The sequence below is a fragment of the Talpa occidentalis genome, unplaced genomic scaffold (genome assembly GCF_014898055.3).
Source record: "Talpa occidentalis isolate TD23 unplaced genomic scaffold, MPIMG_talOcc4v2.1 talOcc4.7, whole genome shotgun sequence".
Lineage (NCBI taxonomy): Eukaryota > Metazoa > Chordata > Mammalia > Eulipotyphla > Talpidae > Talpa > Talpa occidentalis.
In genome coordinates this window covers 121,058,216-121,078,666 of record NW_023605083.1, presented here as the reverse complement: position 1 = coordinate 121,078,666, position 20,451 = coordinate 121,058,216, and the positions used below count along the sequence as shown (strand labels likewise).

At 42.3% G+C, this 20,451-nt stretch overlaps 1 protein-coding gene across 7 annotated transcripts in view; it reads right to left on the bottom strand.

Moving 5' to 3' along the window:
• NBR1 (NBR1 autophagy cargo receptor) overlaps positions 1-20,451 on the bottom strand; it is a 29,255-nt gene that overhangs the window by 2,835 nt on the left and 5,969 nt on the right. For 6 of the 7 annotated variants that reach the window (XM_037491535.2, XM_054688766.1, XM_054688767.1 and 3 more), the window contains 18 exons: positions 18,607-18,625; positions 18,036-18,058; positions 12,998-13,192; positions 12,282-12,359; positions 11,595-11,809; positions 10,885-11,052; positions 10,108-10,317; positions 9,439-9,598; positions 9,066-9,350; positions 7,976-8,125; positions 7,401-7,476; positions 6,511-6,621; positions 6,076-6,237; positions 5,776-5,853; positions 4,488-4,905; positions 3,057-3,151; positions 2,067-2,124; positions 1,276-1,384 (listed from right to left, as the gene is read on the bottom strand). In XM_037491535.2, the coding sequence (XP_037347432.1) occupies positions 1,276-1,384; positions 2,067-2,124; positions 3,057-3,151; positions 4,488-4,905; positions 5,776-5,853; positions 6,076-6,237; positions 6,511-6,621; positions 7,401-7,476; positions 7,976-8,125; positions 9,066-9,350; positions 9,439-9,598; positions 10,108-10,317; positions 10,885-11,052; positions 11,595-11,809; positions 12,282-12,359; positions 12,998-13,192; positions 18,036-18,058; positions 18,607-18,625 (2,610 nt within the window). The remainder of the gene's footprint in view (positions 1-1,275; positions 1,385-2,066; positions 2,125-3,056; positions 3,152-4,487; positions 4,906-5,775; positions 5,854-6,075; positions 6,238-6,510; positions 6,622-7,400; positions 7,477-7,975; positions 8,126-9,065; positions 9,351-9,438; positions 9,599-10,107; positions 10,318-10,884; positions 11,053-11,594; positions 11,810-12,281; positions 12,360-12,997; positions 13,193-18,035; positions 18,059-18,606; positions 18,626-20,451) is intronic. The other variant, XM_054688765.1, reaches the window with a different exon arrangement.

The window sequence follows — 20,451 nt, the reverse complement described above, 5'->3', positions numbered from 1 at the left end:
TATCCTCCTTTCCGGGCTAATCCTTCCAAATGTACTTTCCTTTGTATCTTGCCACCTCTCACCATCCTAGAAATCGTCCTCTTGATTATCCCGCCATCTAGATCACTAACCTGTACTGGCTTGCCCACCTTGTCTCGCCCATCTATAAAGTCTACCATTGTCTTACGTATCCGAGTTTGCACTTTTTTCACCAGCTACTGAAGTAGGGCATACACGCTCTTAAATTCCTCACCATTCACACACACTTCTCTGTAGCATCTGACACTGTCATCATAGGCAACCCCCTCATGAAAACTCCCTTCCCCGAACTCCAGCACAGAATTCTCCTAGTTTTATTCCTAGTTTCCTAGTTGCTAGGTGGGCCCCTCCTTTCTGTGACCCTTAAAGGCCGCTTCTTTCCTTATTCATCTTCTAGAATTATCGGGTTAGGCTCTTGCTCTAACCTGTTCACTCACTGTCATATTTTATCTCCAGCTCAAATCACCCCTATGTTCCAGATGTACATACACAGCTACACTCTGGATAACTACCTGGATGTAGCTCAAACTCCACACTCCCTCAAATGGACCGCATTTTCTCCTCTTAACCCAAGTTACCCTTCTTCCTGCATATCATCTCGTAAAGAGTGGTATTATTAACTGTGTAAGCCAGAAACTTGAGGTTTATCCTTGACTTCGTTCTAGCTATTTTATTATGGTTTCCAAGTTCTGCCACTTCTATCTCTTTATTATCTCTCCTTTCTTTCCCACTTACACATGGATTCTACAATGGATTCCTTTACTGCCTCTACGAGCTTCTATCCAGTAACAGAATGATCTCATAAAGCACAAGCCTGATCATATTATTTACCTCAAACCTTTTTTTCTATTTTTGCACAGAAGAACTGGGGTGTAAGCCAAAGGTGCGGGGGGTGAGAGGATTCACCAGAGACAGAGTGGGGAACAAAATAACCTGAGAATATCAGAGCAGTATCTGTCCCTCTGCTGTAAATTTCTTTCTAACTCACTTGTTCCCAGAATCTTTGGATAGGAACCAGTGTCTTATTTATCTTATACATAGTAGATCCTCTAAAAACTTCAGGTCCCTTTCCTTTTCTCCCCTATGTAATGTGGCCGAAGTCATACAGCCAGAAGGTGGCAGAGTTGTGTATACCCAAAGACTACATCCAAAGTCTATGCTCTTTCTACAATGTTACACTACTCTCTAATGTGGACAGAAACCATCATTTTCATTGGTGGCTTAGTTTTGGTTCAGAAAAATAAAGTACACACTGACCTGTGCAGTGATTGGTGGCCCAGCAAACAGGGCCTTGTATGCAGAGGTGGCGACAGACAAAGCCCCCTTCACCAGTCCTCCAGCAATGCTGTTCCCATGATGGTGCTGCCTGTAGAGGAAAACCAAATTATCTCCCCAAACACACACACACCATCATCTTACAAGACAATTTGGGCTCTAACCCTTGAAAGAAAATAAGATTCCCTTAAGGGAAAAAAATTAGATGTAAAAAGAGAATGTGACTGTTTTCTTTTCAGTTTCATAATTACAGACCTTGGTTTCATGTAGGGCTCAGCTCTACTGCTACAAGATATGGGCACTGCAGAAAACACGCTATCTGATGAGCAAGCCACAGCTTTCAGTCTAGCTGAAAATGAATATTGGCAATCTGCTTGCTGATCATCTCAGAGTAAACACCTCCCAAAAGAAATTTGATTGTCTGAATGCTGCAGAGAAGGGCCCACCTTGACACTGCTCTGGGGTGATCAGGAGCAGAGAGGCAGGCATGTCTAAGAGGCACACCAGGTGTGACCTTTCTGCCTTCTCCTCTACACTGAGGTGAGTCGAATTTGAGGGCACTTATTTCTGGTCTGGAATGTGAACACTCAAACATTAACTTTAGCTCTTGGTGCAGTGTTGCTCACAGTCTTGGGAGATGTAAGGGCAAGGAGGAATGATGGCTCCCCTCTTCTGCTCTCAGATGGCACGTGCTCTGAGAGGCTCTTTTAAGCAGAAGCAATATTAGGATATCCACCTGCTTCTGAAGAAGAGGCTGCACAACGTCCAGTTACCTTGAGTGGTCATAGCTCTTCTGTCTGCTGTTTACAAGTCCTGATGAGCCTCTGGGCTCTAAAAACAAAAGAGCTATTGGTTAGAAGCAGCATCCATACACACCTAGTGTTTCCTAAGCCACAGCAAGGCCACTTTAAGGCAGTTGGCAATCTGACCACAGTCTTTATGTATTTAAAGGTGTTTGGGAAATTTTGCAGGTGGTTTTATTGATAAGGAACAACTGTCCAGAATATAATGCAAGATATCAGAAAAATTAGTTCTATATCCTATTACACTGGTTCATTAGATCTTAAGCACTTTTTAGGTTTTTTTAGAGAAGGGTGGGAAATAACTTTGAGGGTCTTACAACTTCAAGATAAGAGTCTCACTTTGTAGATAAGGAAACAGACCTATTTGCTGACCTGTTGTAAGGTCACACAGTAAGGAAAGGTGGAGCTGGGGCTGGAATCTAGACAGGTTTGGCTACCGGTTCTTTCCACTATAGCACAATGCCTATCTCTTTGAGATCTCATTTAATAAATGCCAAGCTAGAGAACAGAAAAAAAGGAGTGTAAGGGAGGAATATAGGAAGAGGTAAAAGGGTAAGCTTCTAAAAACTGCCAAGAAGGGCCTCCCTAGTGGCACAGTGGGTTGAGTGCAGCGCTGTGAAGCTGTCCACAGTCTCTGCAGCACGGGTTCGATTCCCAGCCAGCAGGGAGAATCCCACATAGAGTGGCAGACCTCTCCTGTCATGCCCGCTGCTCCCTTCATCAGTGTATTTCAGTCGTCTTCTTGTTCTGCTCCCCGCTCTGTCTCTGGTGAATCCTCTGACCCTCCCGCGCCTTTGGTCTGTACCCCAGCTCTTGTATAATAATAAAATCTTCAAAAAAACCCCCCAAAAAAACAAAAAAAAACCCTGCCAAGGATCTTGAACACGGAGTGCCTAGGTATACCTAATTTCCACTAGAAAGGGACACAGAAAAAGAGATGAAGCTCAGGCTGGTTATTACCTCCTCTGATCTGATCAGGGACGGAAGAAACTTCTGGTATGGTAACTGGTAAGTCCACTCCTGGGGAACCATGATGCTGTGCACAAGGAGGACTCCTTTCAGAAAGACACAATATTGACAATTAGTTGAAAAAGCCCCTCTGGGTGATGCGGAGAAACAGTGAACACTGCACAGCTGTGCCACGTTCTCCACAGAAGTGTTGCTCCAGACCACATGTCTCAATTTAGGGATCAGGTGAGAAGTGCTGGTGTTATGATGTTCCTCTTCAGACCCAAGTCAGGTTGGAAAGACCGCCTTCAGTCTAGTTTCTTCCCCCCAACATTAAGAGGTCTATAAAGGGCTATGTCTATATCCCTGGAGAATGATTTATACTCAAGACGCCATAATTTTCTATACAATGAGAAAGCGAAGACAGAGATTCAATAGAAAATTAAAAGCAATTTCTAAGTACTTTTCAGTACAGGCAGACCTTGAAGATACTGCAGGTTCCATTTCTGAGCACTGCAATCAAGTTACTATTGCAATAAGCAAGAGATGTGAACTTTGTTTTCTCAGTGCCTGTTAACTTACATTTATACTATACCAAGTCTATTAAATGTGCAATAGCGTTGTCTAAAAAGTACTTATCTTGAGGCCTCCCTGGTGGCACAGTGGGTTGAGCGCCACGCTGTGAAGCTGTCCGCAGACTCTGCAGCACGGGCTCGATTCCCGGCCGGCCAGGGAGAAACCCACATGGCGTGGCTGACCTCTCCTGTCTCGCCCGCTGCTCCCCTCAGCAGTGGACTTCAGTCCATCTGCCTGTTCTGCTCCCTGCTCTGTCTCTGGTGAATTCTCTTACCTTCCCGTGCCTCTGACCTGTATCCCAGTTCTTGTATAAATAAATAAAATTTTTTTTTTAAAAAAGTACATATCTTAATAAAAAATACTTTATTGCTAAAAAACTGCTAACTATCACCTGTTGGAAAAATGTACTGACTTGCTTGGTGTAGGGTTGCTACAAATCTATAATTTATGAAAGGCATAGTATCTGCAAAGCACAATAAACGTGGTATACCTGTGTATCTGTTTCCATTATACCCCCTAGCTATACTGTGTTTAGGTTAATATGAGCTGCCTTTGCCCATGACTCAATAAGACAGGCAAGGAAGATCTGGGGATGTTTATGCTTAAAAACAACAATCAGAACATAAGTAAACAGACTATACTTAGATAATTAAGGCTATCTAAAATAAGTATTTCCTTAAATCCAGAATCCATGAATACTGGGAAGTACAATTTTATTCATTCATCTAAATTCAGACTTTACTATGGGGAAATAGTAAAAAACCAAGTTTTTGCTGACAAAAAACCAAGTTTTGAGATCAAGATGTTCCTCTCACTCTTTAGTCCACTTCTGAAGAACAGCCCAGCTGAGGGGGGTATAGATGGTACCTGAGCAGCCGTGGTGGAGGCCCTACCACCTCTGGGGTTAGGGGCACTGTGTCCAGAGTCTGTGAAGTCATGAGGATGTCATTGATGCTGTGCCTCTCTGCTTGGTTTTCCCTTCCAGGGGTTCTCTCCTCAGATTCGACTGGTTCTTGCCCAGCCTCAACCCTAGGCTCGCCCTCAGCTCCTCGCTCCAGGCCTGGCTGGGAGAGTGCAGAGCTATACATGGAGTCCCCCAGGGGGCGGCTGGTGTCAAAACACTCTGGCAAGATGATGATGTAATCCTCAGAAGAAGCAGAGGACTGACTCTGGACTTCATCTCTGAGCTCATCTTCCTCCTCCGTGATGGCTTCTTCTTCAGCAATGTGGACAATCTCCTCCCTCTCATCTTCAAGTGGTCCCTCTTCAGGCAAGGAAAATTTCACTACAGGATGAAAGAAACCAGTTAAAAGGTATAAACCAAAAGTGGCCCCTGGTGCCACCCTTAGTTTGGAGGACTTGTGGGTCATGAACTAGAACTATGAAAGCCAGAGAGGAGGGAAGAACCAGAGAAAAGGAATGCTCCTGGAACCACAGTCATGCCATATGCTAAGGTGGAAGTCCACGCAAAAAGGATGGAACTAAGTGCACAAATAAAAACAAGGCACGTAGAAACATCCAGATTTTGAGAATCTTAAAACAAGGAGGCCCCATCCCTTCTCCTCTTCAGGCAATGGTTAATATACTCAGATAGGGTTCAAATCAAAACTGATATGCTAGCTACCTGTGCTGTAAAAAGGGAAAATGTTAGGTGTGAGAACTTGTACGACTGTAGCCTACTTTTCTCTTTACAAAGAAATGCGTAGTCACGGTAGGAAACTGGCAAAATGTCGATGAAGAGAAGAAAAGGAAATTTAAATTGTACTCAAATCCTATCAGAGATAACTAATGTGAACATTTTGGTGTAAATCCTTTGACTCTTTTGTTATGCATTTACACGTAAGTATAAAAAGTATATGTATATTTCTAACAAGAGAAACAAACCTTATTTAAAGGTACAGGTCAAATTTCATTATAATAAATATAGATTTTTCTATATTTTAAAACATTAAAATTTGAATTTTTTTGACAGTTCTTGAAATACATAGGACTGGTTATACTTTTTTGATATCCAGAAATTTATAACAGAATTTAACCCTGAGAAACTTCATTTGGTACTCCTGCTTGTGCCCACTATTTCCTGGATTAGTCCATGGAGAAAGCAGACAATGCAGCTACCAATGAGGGTCTCTGCTGAGGGCCTCTGTCAACTTACAGGAAGAGTCCTTACTGCCGACTCCAGAGAGGACAACTGGCTGCTGTTCCTCTGTGGTGTGCAGCTGTAATTCTGCCCCTGAGAAAAGTGCAGAATGAGTTACGGTGTTGCTTTGCTCCTGAAGCTATAATTAAAACGGTCAGGTAGTATATATAGAATCTAAAGAAACTACATGACCAGAATTCTAATAAAGATCGCCCCACCTCTACTCTCAGTGAGAAGAGCACTTCTACCTACTTAGGTCTGACAATCACAATGCAGGGATCACGCCATTAGGAGGGGGAGATGAGGGACACTCACTGTGCAAGGACTTCTGTCTGCAAGGTGGGTTGTGATCAGGGGCAGCATCCAAGGTAAGGGATCGGATTACAGTCTCACACACAAACTGGGTCCCACTCAGGTCATCTTCTTCCTCTGCTGAAGCACTGTTCTCAGCTCTCCTCTTTACTGGCCCTGTGGAATCTGAGAGAGAGAGAGAGAGAGAGAGAGACAAACCATGTCTGCACGTGGTAGTTAAAGGTCAAGGAACTATCTCCAATCATGTATCCATATTGATAGAATGCCGAGGAATAACTGCTCTCTGTGTCATGTGAAGGTGAAGGAACTTCAAAAAAATAAGATGCTACAGAAAATTCATTCATAGGCTAAGGTCCGGTGAGTGTGGGTACATATGGAAAACAGGGTGTGGAATGGAAGAGGAAGATGCAAATACTTTACAAATATTTAATCTCTTACCAGGAAGTGCTTTAAATCCTGCCCCTTCACTCTCTTCCTGTATCTGCCCCAAGCCTGGCTTCTCTATTAAAGGACTGTCATGTGGCAGAGGAGACATGCAGGGAGTCATATCTGGAGAAAGAAGATAGGAGAACCATCAACCAAGAAAAAGCATCACATCATCAAATGTCTGAAGCAGCAGTGCACAGACTTCTTGCCTCCCATAGGGCTAACATTACTACAGGTATGCTTCACAGCCTGTTGTAATAAAGGAGTTCTCTAGACCACCAGGTATGCAAGTGTCTTAATCCATGCAGGAGGGAGGGATCATAGAAACTGTTTGGCCTGAGAGACCATGGCCAAGACACAGAACCACAAATGCAAAGGAAAAAAGGGAGACAATCATCTACAGAGAGTGGAGAGCGTTCCTTTATGGCGGGGAAGTATCATACAAACTTCTACCATTGCCTATGAAAGACAAGAGAGAAAAGAAGGAAAATGGACCCCTGGATGCAATTTTAATATACCATGTGGGAGAGATCCTTACCATTTACTTCCTCAGAATAAAATACTAGCAGAGTTTAGGCTGCAGCATTTTTTTTTTTTAAGATTTATTTATTTATGCATACAAGAGCTGGGGCACAGGCCAGACATGGGGGTGGGGTTGACTAGAGACAGAGTGGGGAACAGAACAGGTAGACTGACTGAAATACACTAATAAGGGGAGCAGCAGGCGTGACAGGAGAGGTCTGCCTTGCCATGTGGGATTCTCCCTGGCCAGCCGGGGATCAAACTCATGCTGCAGATTGATTCACAGTGAGGTGCCCAATCTCTTGCACCACCAGGGAGGCCCTAGGTTGCAGCATTTTTGTGCTTGTTAATGAACAAGGTAGACTGAGTGACATTCTTACCCACAGGGGTGTTGTGGGGCACTCTCTCCAACTCCTGGACAATGTTTATATCTAATAGCTCAAAGGACAGCAGGTCCTGGAAAAAAGATGGTTGTGTTAGGTTGCTTGCCATGCACAAGGACTCTTAGTCTTGAGGAAATTTTGTCTTGAGGAAACTTGCAAGTCACTGAGCTCTATATCATCCTGGATTTAACTGTTCAAATTCATACCTCACCTCAGTCAAGTAAAAACAGGAGAGTTAAATGGGTACTAGATGTTCAAATAACAAAATAGCAGGAAAAAGAGAAGATATGAAGTGTAAAGATATACCAAACAGGCTGAAATGCAGAGGTATTTAGAAGGAAGTTGTGGGTAAGCATGAGACTGGGCTCCTAATTCAAAGAGGAAACATTTAGTTAGGGAAGTGGCTTCTTTAGGTGACCCTGCATTCAATGCATCTAGCTGGATCAAATGGCATGTCTCTTACTTCCTTCGCACCCACCTGTGGCTAGCTATACCACCTTCTCTACAACAAGGTAAAAATATCTCGCTCCAATGTTCCCTGGCCCTTGCCCCTCAAGCCCTGAATCTTCCACCTGGGCAGTCAGAAGGTCCACGGATGGAATGTAGAGCTCCCTCTCACTGGCAGTATTTTTTGTCTTGGGTGGGATGCAGGTTCCTGTCCCTTCTGTCTGCTCAGTTGCTTCACCAAGTTGAATTTCTTCTTTAGCCAAAAGAAATGTTTCCTATAGAGACAAAACTCAAGATAAATTTGAGGCCCTCAACAGAATTCAAAAGGCAAGGTGACAACTGCCTCTCTAAAAACAAAACCAAAATACTGCTGGGCACTGCTATTGTTTGAAAACTGTCTGTAATGACAACTTAGATTAACCATGGTAATAATAATCAAACCAAGAACATTAATAATAGGTAACTAAATTTTAAGCAGTCAACACTAAAAATGTACCCCATTAAAATAGGGACATTGGGCCTCCCCGGTGGCGCAGCGGTTGAGCGCTGGGTTGAGAAGCTGCCCGAGGCCTCCGCGGCGCAGGTTCGATCCCCGGCTGCTCCCTGGCCACCACAGGAGGGTCCCACATGGCGCACGGACCTCTCTTGCCGCCCGCTGCTCCCCTCAGCAGTGTACTTCAGTCCTTCTGCCTGCTCTGCTCCCCGCTCTGGTGAATTCTCTCACCCTCCCGCACTTCTGACTATACCCAGTGCATGTACAAACAAACAAACAAACAAATAAATAAATAATAAACATGCCTCTATTTAAAAAAAAATAAATAAATAAAATAAAATAGGGACATTGCCTTACCCACCCACCCACCCCCTCAGGGCAAGGCTTCATTCCAATTTCAGGAATGTACACAAGGGATATTCAGGAGATATGAATGTTAAGGAGCTTAGCCACAGTTCAGCAGTTCCACAGGCTAGACCAGGGAGCCTGCTCTCCCGCATGCAGCAAACGCTGGCTAGGAACCATTACTAAGAGACACAAAAGCACTGAGGGATGCCTGCACCAAGATCCTAAACACAGGCAAAGTCCCCCGAGAACTAGGCACAGTATCAGCAGGCCATGTATGTGCTAGGGGAGGGGCTGAAGTTAGTCTTTCAATGTTTTTCGAAGAATGACCAGCCATGAGTGGGCTCTTTGTTTTAGTCATCCTTTCCCATGCTCACCTCTTGCTGGCAGGTGAGGTCATCTTTACTTGAGCTGATCACACCTTTTTCTATTTCATCAGGACTCTCAGTGGAGGAGAAAGGATCCACGATGATACTGCACCAGACCCGAGGCCCAAACTGCTGGCCCTTGTGAGAAAGACGCCAATGGGAAGTGTACGTTCCCTCCAAGGTTGGGGCGATGAACTCCACAGACACAACTCCCACATGGCCAGCCTTCACGCAGGGAACTAAAACATCCTTTTCTGTAGATGCCAAAGTCAAGTTTCCCCACATGAACTTGAGCTGAAAAGCAGTTACAAGAGAAAAGACTGTCAGCTGAGAACTTAACCATTTCAAATCACTTCATTTTCCCATTCTGGGGAAAAAATACCTTTGTGTCTGCACTCCACTTTACATTTCCTGTATTTTTCATTCTCCAGTGTTTGATAAACTTGGTTCCTGGCTGAAGGTGAGTCCCATCAGGCAAATTCTCATCCACAAATGCTGCACTGAGGGTTGGCATAACTGGGGTACAGGGCTGCAAAGGGAGTCTGAACAGAAATTCAGATATTTAGTCACTTCCTGTTGGGTGTGATGGCTTCTGAGTACCCATCACTATGTTCTAACAGGTTGACTATGACTATTGAGGATGTATTGATGTATCTGCCTTAAAAATAAAACAAAAAACTATCAGAAAACAGATCTAACTCTTGAACTAAAAAGCTATGGAGAGGATAACTAAGAGGATCCATAAATTAAAATACATAGTCAGGCCCTTAAAACATTAGCTCCTTATGCTTTAAATCTAGATGACCTCTGGTGAATAGAGGGTATGCCAACCTACTTTTGAATTTTATTACTTCTATCTTTCTGAAGAAAGCAATAGAGCAAGTGACAAAAACAACCGCCAAATCCTTTAAGAAAGCAAAGATCAGAGAATGGGGAGTGTTAAGGGCTTGGGTGTTAGGGGCTGCCAGTAAAAAAGAAAGAACCTGGTTGAAGTTCTAGTCATAAGAGAGCTGCACCTAAAGTCTTGGCTCCCACCCTGGCCTGGGCTTACATCAATGTGTTAGACTGCAGTAGGCTCTCTGGTCGGCCCAAAGGAGACTTGGGGCTCTGAAGTCCATGAATTGAATTCCACAGATGAATCTTCCTGTGGAGTTTCAGCTGCTTCTTAAGTTCCTTGACCTCTGCTTTACGCTGTTTTTTCTCAGCTCGAAGTCTTTGCTTTTCAGCTTTAAGGAAGTTCTTATCAACCTGTTTCTGGAGCCTGTGGAATGGTAAACAAAAGCCTTAAAAAACAAATATCACAAGTAAATCTTTTTTTTTTTTAAAAAAGATTTATTTATTTATTACAAGAACTGGGGTACAGGCCAGAGGCACAGGAGGTTGAGAGAATTCACCAGAGACAGAGTGGGTAGCAGAATAGGTGTATCTACTGAAATACACTGCTGAGGGGAGCAGCAGGCGATATAGGAGAGGTCATGTGGGTATCTCCCTGGCCAGCTGGGAATCGGACCCGCGCTACAGAGACTGCGGGACAACTTCACAGTGCTGCGCTCAACCCGCTGTGCCACCGGGGAGGCCCACAAATAAATCTTAAGGCTATTCTGAGACATCGGTAGCCTCCTTCAATGTCAGCTTCTAGTACAGTTTATTCTTTCTATAGTTTTCATTTCCATTTCATTAGCTTTGGATAATTGCCCACATCATTGCCTATCAACTAGAAATGAGCAGGAATTAAAGAGACTATTTGTAGTTCTCTGATTCACAGAACTTGGCAATAACCAAGAAACTAATCAGAGAACTAGTATCCCATGTATAAATGGTTTTTTACCTGGCTTGTTCCAGAGCAGCAGGAAGACGAGGAGAAGAGAACTTTGAGTGAGAGAATGGTTCAGAGGAACCCACAACAGGTCTCCGCAACTTCATCAGGACATGGTTGGAGTCATGGGCATATGGGCCTGATTCACAATCTTCACAGATATTGTAGGACGGGCACAGGCTGTGGGGAAAAGAATGGCATAATGGGAAGTATGTGAAGCAGAGGAGTATGGGACCAGACTTCCATATTTGTTCTATTACCAGCTAGGTGGTAACCTGCACATGTCACTCAACCACACCATATCTTGACTGTCCTCATTAGTAACATGAAGAGAACACGCAATCTCTTGGGTTGTCAGAAAAAGTCATGACACATTTTTGCTTGAAAAACAGAAAAAATACATCATGACTTTTCTGACAACACAACATTTCAAAGGACAACCTACAGGAGTAAGCAAGATATGAAAGTATTTGGAACAACAGAGATAGCCCTTGGTGATCTAATTTTGTTTTAATGAAAAGAATTTTGCATGGCTCTGTTAATCCAAATGTGATCTGAGCACTTACCTTCTTCACATGGGCAAAGAATAGCCAATACTTTCAATCCAGAACAGCTATGACCAATACAGAGTATAGACAATTTCCCTTTACAAACTCAGAATACCAGGAAGGCCACTGCTCTAAGGTCCATCAGGAGATCTTCGCTCCCAAATTACCACTCACCTGCACTGGTAGCGCACACCAATGATCCTCCTTTGGCAGTTGCTGCAAGCAATATGCCAGTTGAACTGGTTTTCTGGCAAGAACAGTGTTTCCTCTGAAATAGGCATTGAGACGTCTGAGGGACAGGAACCCAAGGATGGGTTCTGGAGGACAAGCTTCTCATGTAATTTCTGTTCAAGCTTTTCAACCGTTTCTTTAACCACTTGCTCTCGGAACTAGAATACAGAGGAGAAGGTGGGGAAAAACCTTCAGTTCCAATATTGGAAAAAGGCATAAAGATATCAAATAGACCTGAAACTTCATCATATCTGGCATTACGTAACAACAGCTAATAGCTAACCAAAAGGACAAAAACTTAACCAAAGAAGGTCTATTTCTTTCACAGCTGAAGTTCAAAGTAAATACTAAGAAATCCTTTTGATGAGTACATTTCTAACAATCCTTCTCAAGCATATAGATTTGTCCCTCTCCCTTACATTTTTAGAATTAAACTCCTCCTTCCTCTGGCCCCTCATTGCAAATGTTAGGGCTTTCTTAACAGGAACCACTCTGGTTTGGAAATTATTAGTTACCATTCTTCATTCACCTGCACTAGAAGCAGGAGTCATCTGGGTTCAGCTTTCTAGTTCTTCCACATTCCACCTGCATCAACATGGCTGCAAAACCCAAGCCAGAAAGAATACTTACTGTCTCCAGGTAGCTTGTGAACCAGTCTGGAGGCTTGTCCTGAGGCTGGTCTGCATCACATGGGGCATGTGGAAACGGCTGCAAGAAAACACACTCTGAGATCTTGGAAGCTACTCTTTATTTTCATTTAAAATCATTTTAGGGCCTCCCTGGTGGTGCAAGGGGTTAAGACACAACCTATGAAGCTGTCTGCAGCCTCTGCAGCATGAGTTCCATCCCCCCGCCGGCCAGGGAGCAACGCACACGGCGCAGAAGACCTCTCCTGACTCGCCCGCTGCTCCCCTGCTGCTCCCCTCAGCGGTGTACATCTGTCAACCTGCCTGTTTTGTTCCCCACTCTGTCTCTGGTGAATCCTCTCACCCCCACACCTTTGGCCTGTACCCCAGCTTTTGTATGCATAAATAAATAAATCTTTAAAAAAATAAATAAAATTATTTTACTGAACTATATGATTTGGGGGTTGCTTTTGTCAAATAATAAAAACATGGTTCTTTTTTAAAAGCCAGAGTACGAAAGGGTATATAAGACAATGAATTATCTGTCCCCTTACTTACTCCCTTCTCCAGAAGTAACCACTGTACCAGTTTCAAAGGTCAGGGGTAAAAAGAGGGTCATGATAACTCCCAAATCTTTGATGAATAAGTCAAATCTTGAAAGAAAGACAGTGAGGAACAAGGTTGGAAAAAACTGTGAAGAGCAGCCCATTCCTTTCATACCTGTGCTGCAGGTTCCTCTGGGGTCTTCATATCTGATCCTAAGACTCTCACCAATGAAGAATAATGGGCAAGTGTCTTCTTCCCTGCCCTCAAAACTGGTCGTTTTTCTGCTACAACTGGGGGTGGGGCTTCATCAACAACATGGTAACCTTCATGGACTTGCATCTGCAGTTGGTTTCCTTGTTTAACCGCCATCTGAGAGCATATGTTATTAAATAAAAACATATTATATGATTCTCCTTTCCCAAATGGAATTTCAAAACACCTATACGTGACTGTGTGAATTACATTGGAAAATATCAGGATTTGTGTTTGTTTTGTTAAATCAAATGACGCACACCATTTTAATACTCAGCCTGCTAGGAATGGTTGTGTTATTAAAAACACAAAAGTAGGGTCTCCCCTGGTGGTGCAGTGGTTGAGCGCTGGGCTGCGAAACTGCCCGCAGCCTCTACAGCACCGTTTCCAGCCCCAGCCACTGGCGAGGGTCCCACAAGGCGCGCAGACCTCTCCTACCGCGGCCGCTGCTCCCCTCAGCAGTGTATTTCGTCGGTCTGCCTGTGCTGTTCCCTGCTCTGGTGAATTCTCTCACCCTCCCGCGCTTCTGATTGTACCCAGTGCTTGTATAAATAAATAAATAAATCTTTAAAAAAACCCCAAAACAGAAAAAACACAAAAGTAGGTGTCATTTATTTGCCCCTCTAAATTTTTTCTTAATCACTGTAACATTGTATCATAACATTATATAAAGTTTTAGGTATGCATCATTATCAACAATAAGCTTACCACAAAAGTAGATTTTTGGTGTAGCAAATTATTAGTGAGATGTTTTCACTAACTGGGTTTACCACTTTTCTGTTAAACCATTTTTCATATACAATGCTATTCATGGATTCTAATCTCACATTCAAAAAAAGTCAACCCCAGACAAACAGAACTCAAGAAACTCAAAGTATGTCATCTAATTAATAATTCTTTTTCCACTAAGAATAGTATTTTGGTAAATGGCCCCATATGTTTGACGAGTGTCTTCTAAATAATCCTAGTTTGAAAACTGTACTTCAAGAAGCATTTGGGGTTCCAGGAAAGTAATCCAGTGTCCAAGAAGAGATTGGAGGATAAGATTATGGTCTAGCCTGCCCACTACCACCCAGAACTGTACTTTAATCTACTCTGATACATTAGGTTTCTTATGATTCCATTTAAAAATGGCACTCTGTGGCAAAACTTTTTTTTTTAAATTTATTTATTTATGCATACAACAGCGGTGGTACAGCCAGAGGTGTGGGGGTGAGAGGATTCACCAGAGATAGAGTGGGGAACAGAACAGGCAGACTGAAATACACTGCTGAGGGGAGCAGCAGGCGAGTCAGGAGAGGTCTGCTGCGCCATGTGGGTATCTCCCTGGCTGGGGATCGAACTCGTGCTGCAGTGGCTACAGATAGCTTCATAGTGCTGCGTCTTAACCCCTTGTGCCACCAGGGAGGCCCTTGTGGCAAAAAGTTTTTTTTTTTTTTTTTTTAAAGATTTATTTATTGATTGATTGATACATACATACAAGCACTGGGTACAGTCAGAAGCGTGGGAGGGCGAGAGAATTCACCAGAGCCAGAGCGGGGAGCAGAGCAGGCAGAAAGACCGAAGTACACTGCTGAGGGGAGCAGCGGGCGGCAGGAAAGGTCTGCGCACCATGTGGGACCCTCCTCCGGTGGCCGGGGAGCAGCCGGGGATCGAACTGGTGCTGCAGAGGCTTCGGGCAGCTTCGCAACCCAGCGCTCAACCCCTGCGTGTGGCAAAAAGTTTTAAGAACTATTATCCGGGCCTCCCTGGTGGCACAAGGGGTTAAGACACAGCACTATGAAGCTATCCGCAGCCACTGCAGCATGAGTTTGATCCCCAGCCAGGGAGGTGACCTACATGGTCAGCAGATCTCTCCTGTCTTACCTACTGCTCCCCTCAGCAGTGTATTTTAGTCAGTCCACCTGTTCTGCTCCCCACTCTGTCTCTGGTGAATCCTTTCACCCCCCACACCTCTGGCCTATACCCCAGTTCTTGTATGCGTAAATAATCTTTAAAGAAATAAAAACTATTATCCTCTATCAGTGATCTATTTTTTAATTGGTTTACATCCTTGTTAATATTCTGTCAGCACAGGATGTCTTTCCTCAGTGTGGTATAGCAAAATTTTTCTTAAAGGGCCATGTGATAAATATTTCAGGCTTCCAGGACATCATTTCTGTCATAACTATTCAACACTGCCACTGAGGCATAACGCAGTCACAAACAATACATAAAATAATGGGTACGACTGTATTCCAATAAACATTTACAGAAATATATGATCAGTCCACTGGCTATCATTTGTTGACTTCTATCCCAGACTATAAGCCACCAAGAAGCTTTTTATAAAATGTCTGGTAGAGTCTGTGGGAAAAACTGCTCAAGAAATAATTACAGGGGGCCTCCCTGGTGGTGCAGGGGTTAAAGACACAGCACTATCAAGCTATTGGCAGCCACTGAGGCCTGAGTTTCATGCCCAGCCAAGGAGCTGATTCACATGGCACGGCAGACCTCTCCTGTCTCGCCCACTGCTCAGTAGATCCTCCTGTTCTGCTCTCCATTCTGTCTCTGGTGAATCCTCTCACCCCCTGCAACTCTGGCCTACACCCCAATTCTTGCATGCATGCATAAATAAAAAAGAAATAATTATAATGAAATGTGCCAAAATATAAATATGGGATCTTAGGTACTACATAACATTATATATAGTACTATATAATACAGTGTGGTATAGTTCTATATATATATATATATTTTTTTTTTTTTAAAAGATTTATTTATTTATTTATTTATACTAGCACTGGGTACAGTCAGAAGCGCAGGAGGGTGAGAGAATTCACCAGAGCCAGAGCGGGGAGCAGAGCAGGCAGAAGGACCGAAGTACACTGCTGAGGGGAGCAGCGGGCGGCAGGAGAGGTCTGCGCACCATGTGGGACCCTCCTCCGTGGCCGGGGAGCAGCCGGGGATCGAACCAGCGCTGCAGAGGCTGCGGGCAGCTTCGCAACCCAGCGCTCAACCGCTGCGCCACCAGGGAGGCCCAGTTCTACATATTTTTTAAAAAAGTATAAAATGTCTTGCTTCCTCAGGCAAGATAGGCTATTTATACAGTCTCCTGAATATCAAGCTTTCCTACTGAGTAGGTAAACATAGTGGCTATGGGAAAGACCTTACAGGGCTTTTCTAATAAAATCATTATAGCTTCTGAGAATAGGGAAAGAAAGGCCAGGATGAACTGGGCAATGGTAAAGGGATGTGAGTATACAGCATGTTAGAAAAGCTTAGAGGTGGGGATGGGCAGGTAAAATGGATCTATTGTGGAGTGATGGATGGAAATCAGACTTTTGATGGTGATATGGTATACAGAGATGTGGATACAATGCTGCTTTCACCTTATACTTAAATTATTAAACAATGTTACTTCATTAAAAAAAAAAAGGTGAAGGAAACAGGTATACCATACGAAAACAGGGAGAGAGGGAAATTATGGAAAATAAATTACTTTTTAACCAAGAAAAACCAACGGAAGGCCTAAATGTTCAAATCCAAGATACTAGCTAGAAATTAAGGATTTCTGACTAAAAACTAGGGAGACATTGGCTAAATTTTTCAAATAAGTTGGCACTCAGAAAAGCGACTTTGACCAGAAATAGAAAAGGATAGATCAGGCTCCCAATTAAAAAGAAAAACCTTGTCTTTCCTTCCCTACATCCAACATGATTGTGGAAAAATAGCTCAATCTTGGAATAGAAGTTCATAAGGGATAGTCAAACTTTAAAGAAAAACTTAATCACAAAGGTGGTCATGAAGGGACAGTGTGGCCTCAAGGAATGCTCCACTGTATCATGACAAAAGATTGCTTGTAAAGGGGTGGTAAGGATTACCACCTGGTGGTACAAGGGGTTAAGTCTCAGCACTATGAAGCTCTCGGCAGCCACTGCAGCATGAGTTCAATCCCTGGCCAGGGAGCTAACCCACATGGTGCAGCAGACCTCTCCTGTCTTACCAGCTGCTCCCCTCAGCAGTGTATTTCAGTAGATCTACCTGTTCTGCTCCCCACTGTTTCTGGTGAATCCTCTCACCTCCCACCTCTGGCCTATACCCCAGCTCTTGTATGCATAAATAAGTAAAATAAATCTTAAAAAAAAAAAAAAGATAGTAACAGGATGGATTATACTTTATGTTCCCTTCCCCCCACTATACTGTACATCCTATATGGAACGAGGTGAAGGTAGGAGATGAAAATTGTGAAACAGGGGCCTCCCCTGGTGGTGCAGGTGGTTGAGCGCAGCGCTGTGAAGCTGTCCACAGCCTCTGCACGGTGGGTTCGATCCCAGCCGACCGGCAAGAATCCCACATGGCGCAGCAGACCTCTCCTGTCGCGCCCACTGCTCCCCTCAGCAGTGTAGTTCAGTAGATCTGCCTGTTCTGCTCCCCACTCTGTCTCTGGTGAATCCTCTCACCCTCTCGTGCCTCTGGCCTATACCCCAGTTCTTGTATGCATGAATAAATAAATCTTCAAAAAAAAGAAAAGAAAAGAAAATTGTGAAACAGAATTGTGAAACAGAGCCTGGAAGTCTAGAGCCAGAAGGTGTGGACTGAACCCCTGTGCCACTACTTTCAAGCATTTGTATCTTTAGGAAAGTTAATTAACCTCTCTTTGTCTCAGTTTCCTCATGAGTAATAGAGAGATGATGATAATATAACTAGTACATAGTAGTTAGTTTGACATTGTAACTGCGTGATAAAAACTTTAAAGTTTCACTCCAGAGAATTCTTTGGATTTCAAATGCTAGGACACTGACACCAAGACTAGCAACTAGACGGAATGATAGCTGGAAAGAACATTATATTTGAAATTGGCTTCTGGTTTCTAAAAAACACATTTTGCTGTATTCCATGGCTAATGGATTTCTGGCTCAAGTTTTAGTCAATAAATAGCTTTAACAATTATTCAAAAATAAGGTGAAATAACCAGTACCTTAAGCGCTTCTTCATACTCTCCTAAAAGGAAAAAAAAAAAAACAAAACATATACTATGATATTTCTTCACCAAAGCACAAATTATTTTTTTTAAGATTACTTTTTAGAATTTTTAGTTCACAATCCTTAGACACAAAGCTACTTACTACCTTTTTACTGGCAAACTCCCTTCTCATCTCATTCCCACCTTCTCTGCGATTCCAGCCTTCTAGTTACAAAATGTCAACCCAGCTCCCTCACATTTGGCTGAGTGAAGCTCAGGACACAAGGGAATTCAGGGACAGTGTTAATACTATCATTTCAGTTCGTTAAAATAAGCTCTTGGGGGCTAGTTTGGGATATTAATCTTCAAATATAACATTGCTCCTGTGGGAAAAGGTCCTCTAAGCTCTGAATAATCAATCATAAATAGCAACTGGAATACCACTTGTTTGGACTAGTACGTGCAGTATAACTTTATTGTATACCAAATTCTATTACTCTAAAATGAATATTGTTGCAAGGCTTGAGTGGAATGGAAATGGAAATATCAATGCCCATAAGCTAATAGGATTTCCTCAGGGACTCACCTTGGCTATTGATGGAAACCTGTAAAAGGAAAAAAGGAACAGTGAATTGTAAATCTCTTATCAATTGAGACTAACCATACTAAACCTAAAAATGTCTCATGAGTTAGGTTACTTTAACAGTGACATCATTGGAACAATGTCACCTAGGTAATGGAATAATTACCATAGCAACAGAGACTATCTTTCAGTAGCTATAAAATTTTGACAGATGGGAGATAATGATTTGTAGATTTAAAGCAGGACATAAATGTAACATACCTTAGTGGCCAAAGTCATAGTATTGCCTTAAAAACTGCTATGTTTTCGTAACAATTAAACTGAATGTAAGATGTACATAATGCTATTTACTTCCACAGTTAATTTTACTTTGGACCTAAAAGGTATTCCATGCTTTTGAACAACTGGGATTAGCTTGTTAAAAAGAACATGAATATTAGTGTGTTTAAAAATAAAATTTTAATAGAGGAATAAAAAGACTATAACTGAAAAATGATTTTTCTTATTAGACTGACCAATTATGCGTCTGCAGTTTTCACAGTCATACCTGTATTTGATGAAAAATTCTGTTAAAATATATGATCCTTCACTTTTGACTTTATAATTACAAGCTTTAATTGATTTAAATCTTGGGTGTGTTTGTGTCTGTAGATATCTATGTTTTCCTCTCCTTTACAGTTAAACAAAGTGAACTCAGTGTACTTTTTGAGGAGAGTTACACTGTTTTCATGTTCAGTTTTAGTTTGTCACCTAATTAAAGGGGAGGCAGATCAAAAGGCCATTAGGTATTTGATTCTTCTACCCAAAAAAAAAAAAAAAAAAAAAAAAATCTCAAAATGTCAACAATCAACTTAGTTTCTCGGTCTTAATTCACTTATCTCTTGATTTATGATGTTGTTTTCAATCTGACAAATTATTCTGGGTTTTAGACTTTAGATTCCAGCCTTTGGTATAACCATTCTATCCATCCCTTGAGCAAAAAAGTGAAAGCTGTTAAAAATTTGAAACCAACAGGCATTGTAAAATAATAATATTCATACATCATGTTTTTTTGTAAAAACTATCTCCTAGGTGTAATGGCAAGTTGTGTAATATATACCAAGAACAAAATACATGAAGTGGTTAACTGCATTAAGACTATTAATCAGGGAATGACTTCCATGTTAGCTCTGGCCATTGCCTAAAACACCACAATTAATGGGTCCATTACCAGTTTTCACAAAACGAGGTGATGCCCCAGCAGCTGTCATTTCCCTGGCCAAGTTTGTAGCTCATTATCAGAGGGGTTCAGCTTTTCCAGTATGATGAACTAGTTGTGAATAATAAAGAACCGTATTGCTTAATCATATGCCCGCCTTCACTTCAGGTACATTAATAGGAAGCATAATATAGTAGTTAGGAGTCTGGGGTCTAGAAACAGAGGGTGTGGACTGAACCCCTGTGCCACGATTTTCAAGCTTTTGTGCCTTTAGGAAAGTTACTTAACTTCTTTTTGTCTCAGTTTCCTCCTGGGTCATAGAGCGATGATGATAATATATCTGGTACATAGTACTGTTAGTCTGACATTGTAACCACTTGATAAAGGTTTGTCATTATTACTTTTATTATTCTACATTAAATGGCAGCTTGTGCTACAGAACTTAACATAACTCAACATTTCCTCTTAAATGTTGCTGTTCTATTTCTCAATTCTATCTCGTTGCCACAAATCGGCTTAGAATATGCAATTATCAAATACATTTAAACCACCAAAAAAAGAGACAAACACTATTCTGATTTTTTGAGCCCCACCATTACTCTTTGAGAAGATCCTTATTTTGGATACCTAATGATGGATACCAAAATATA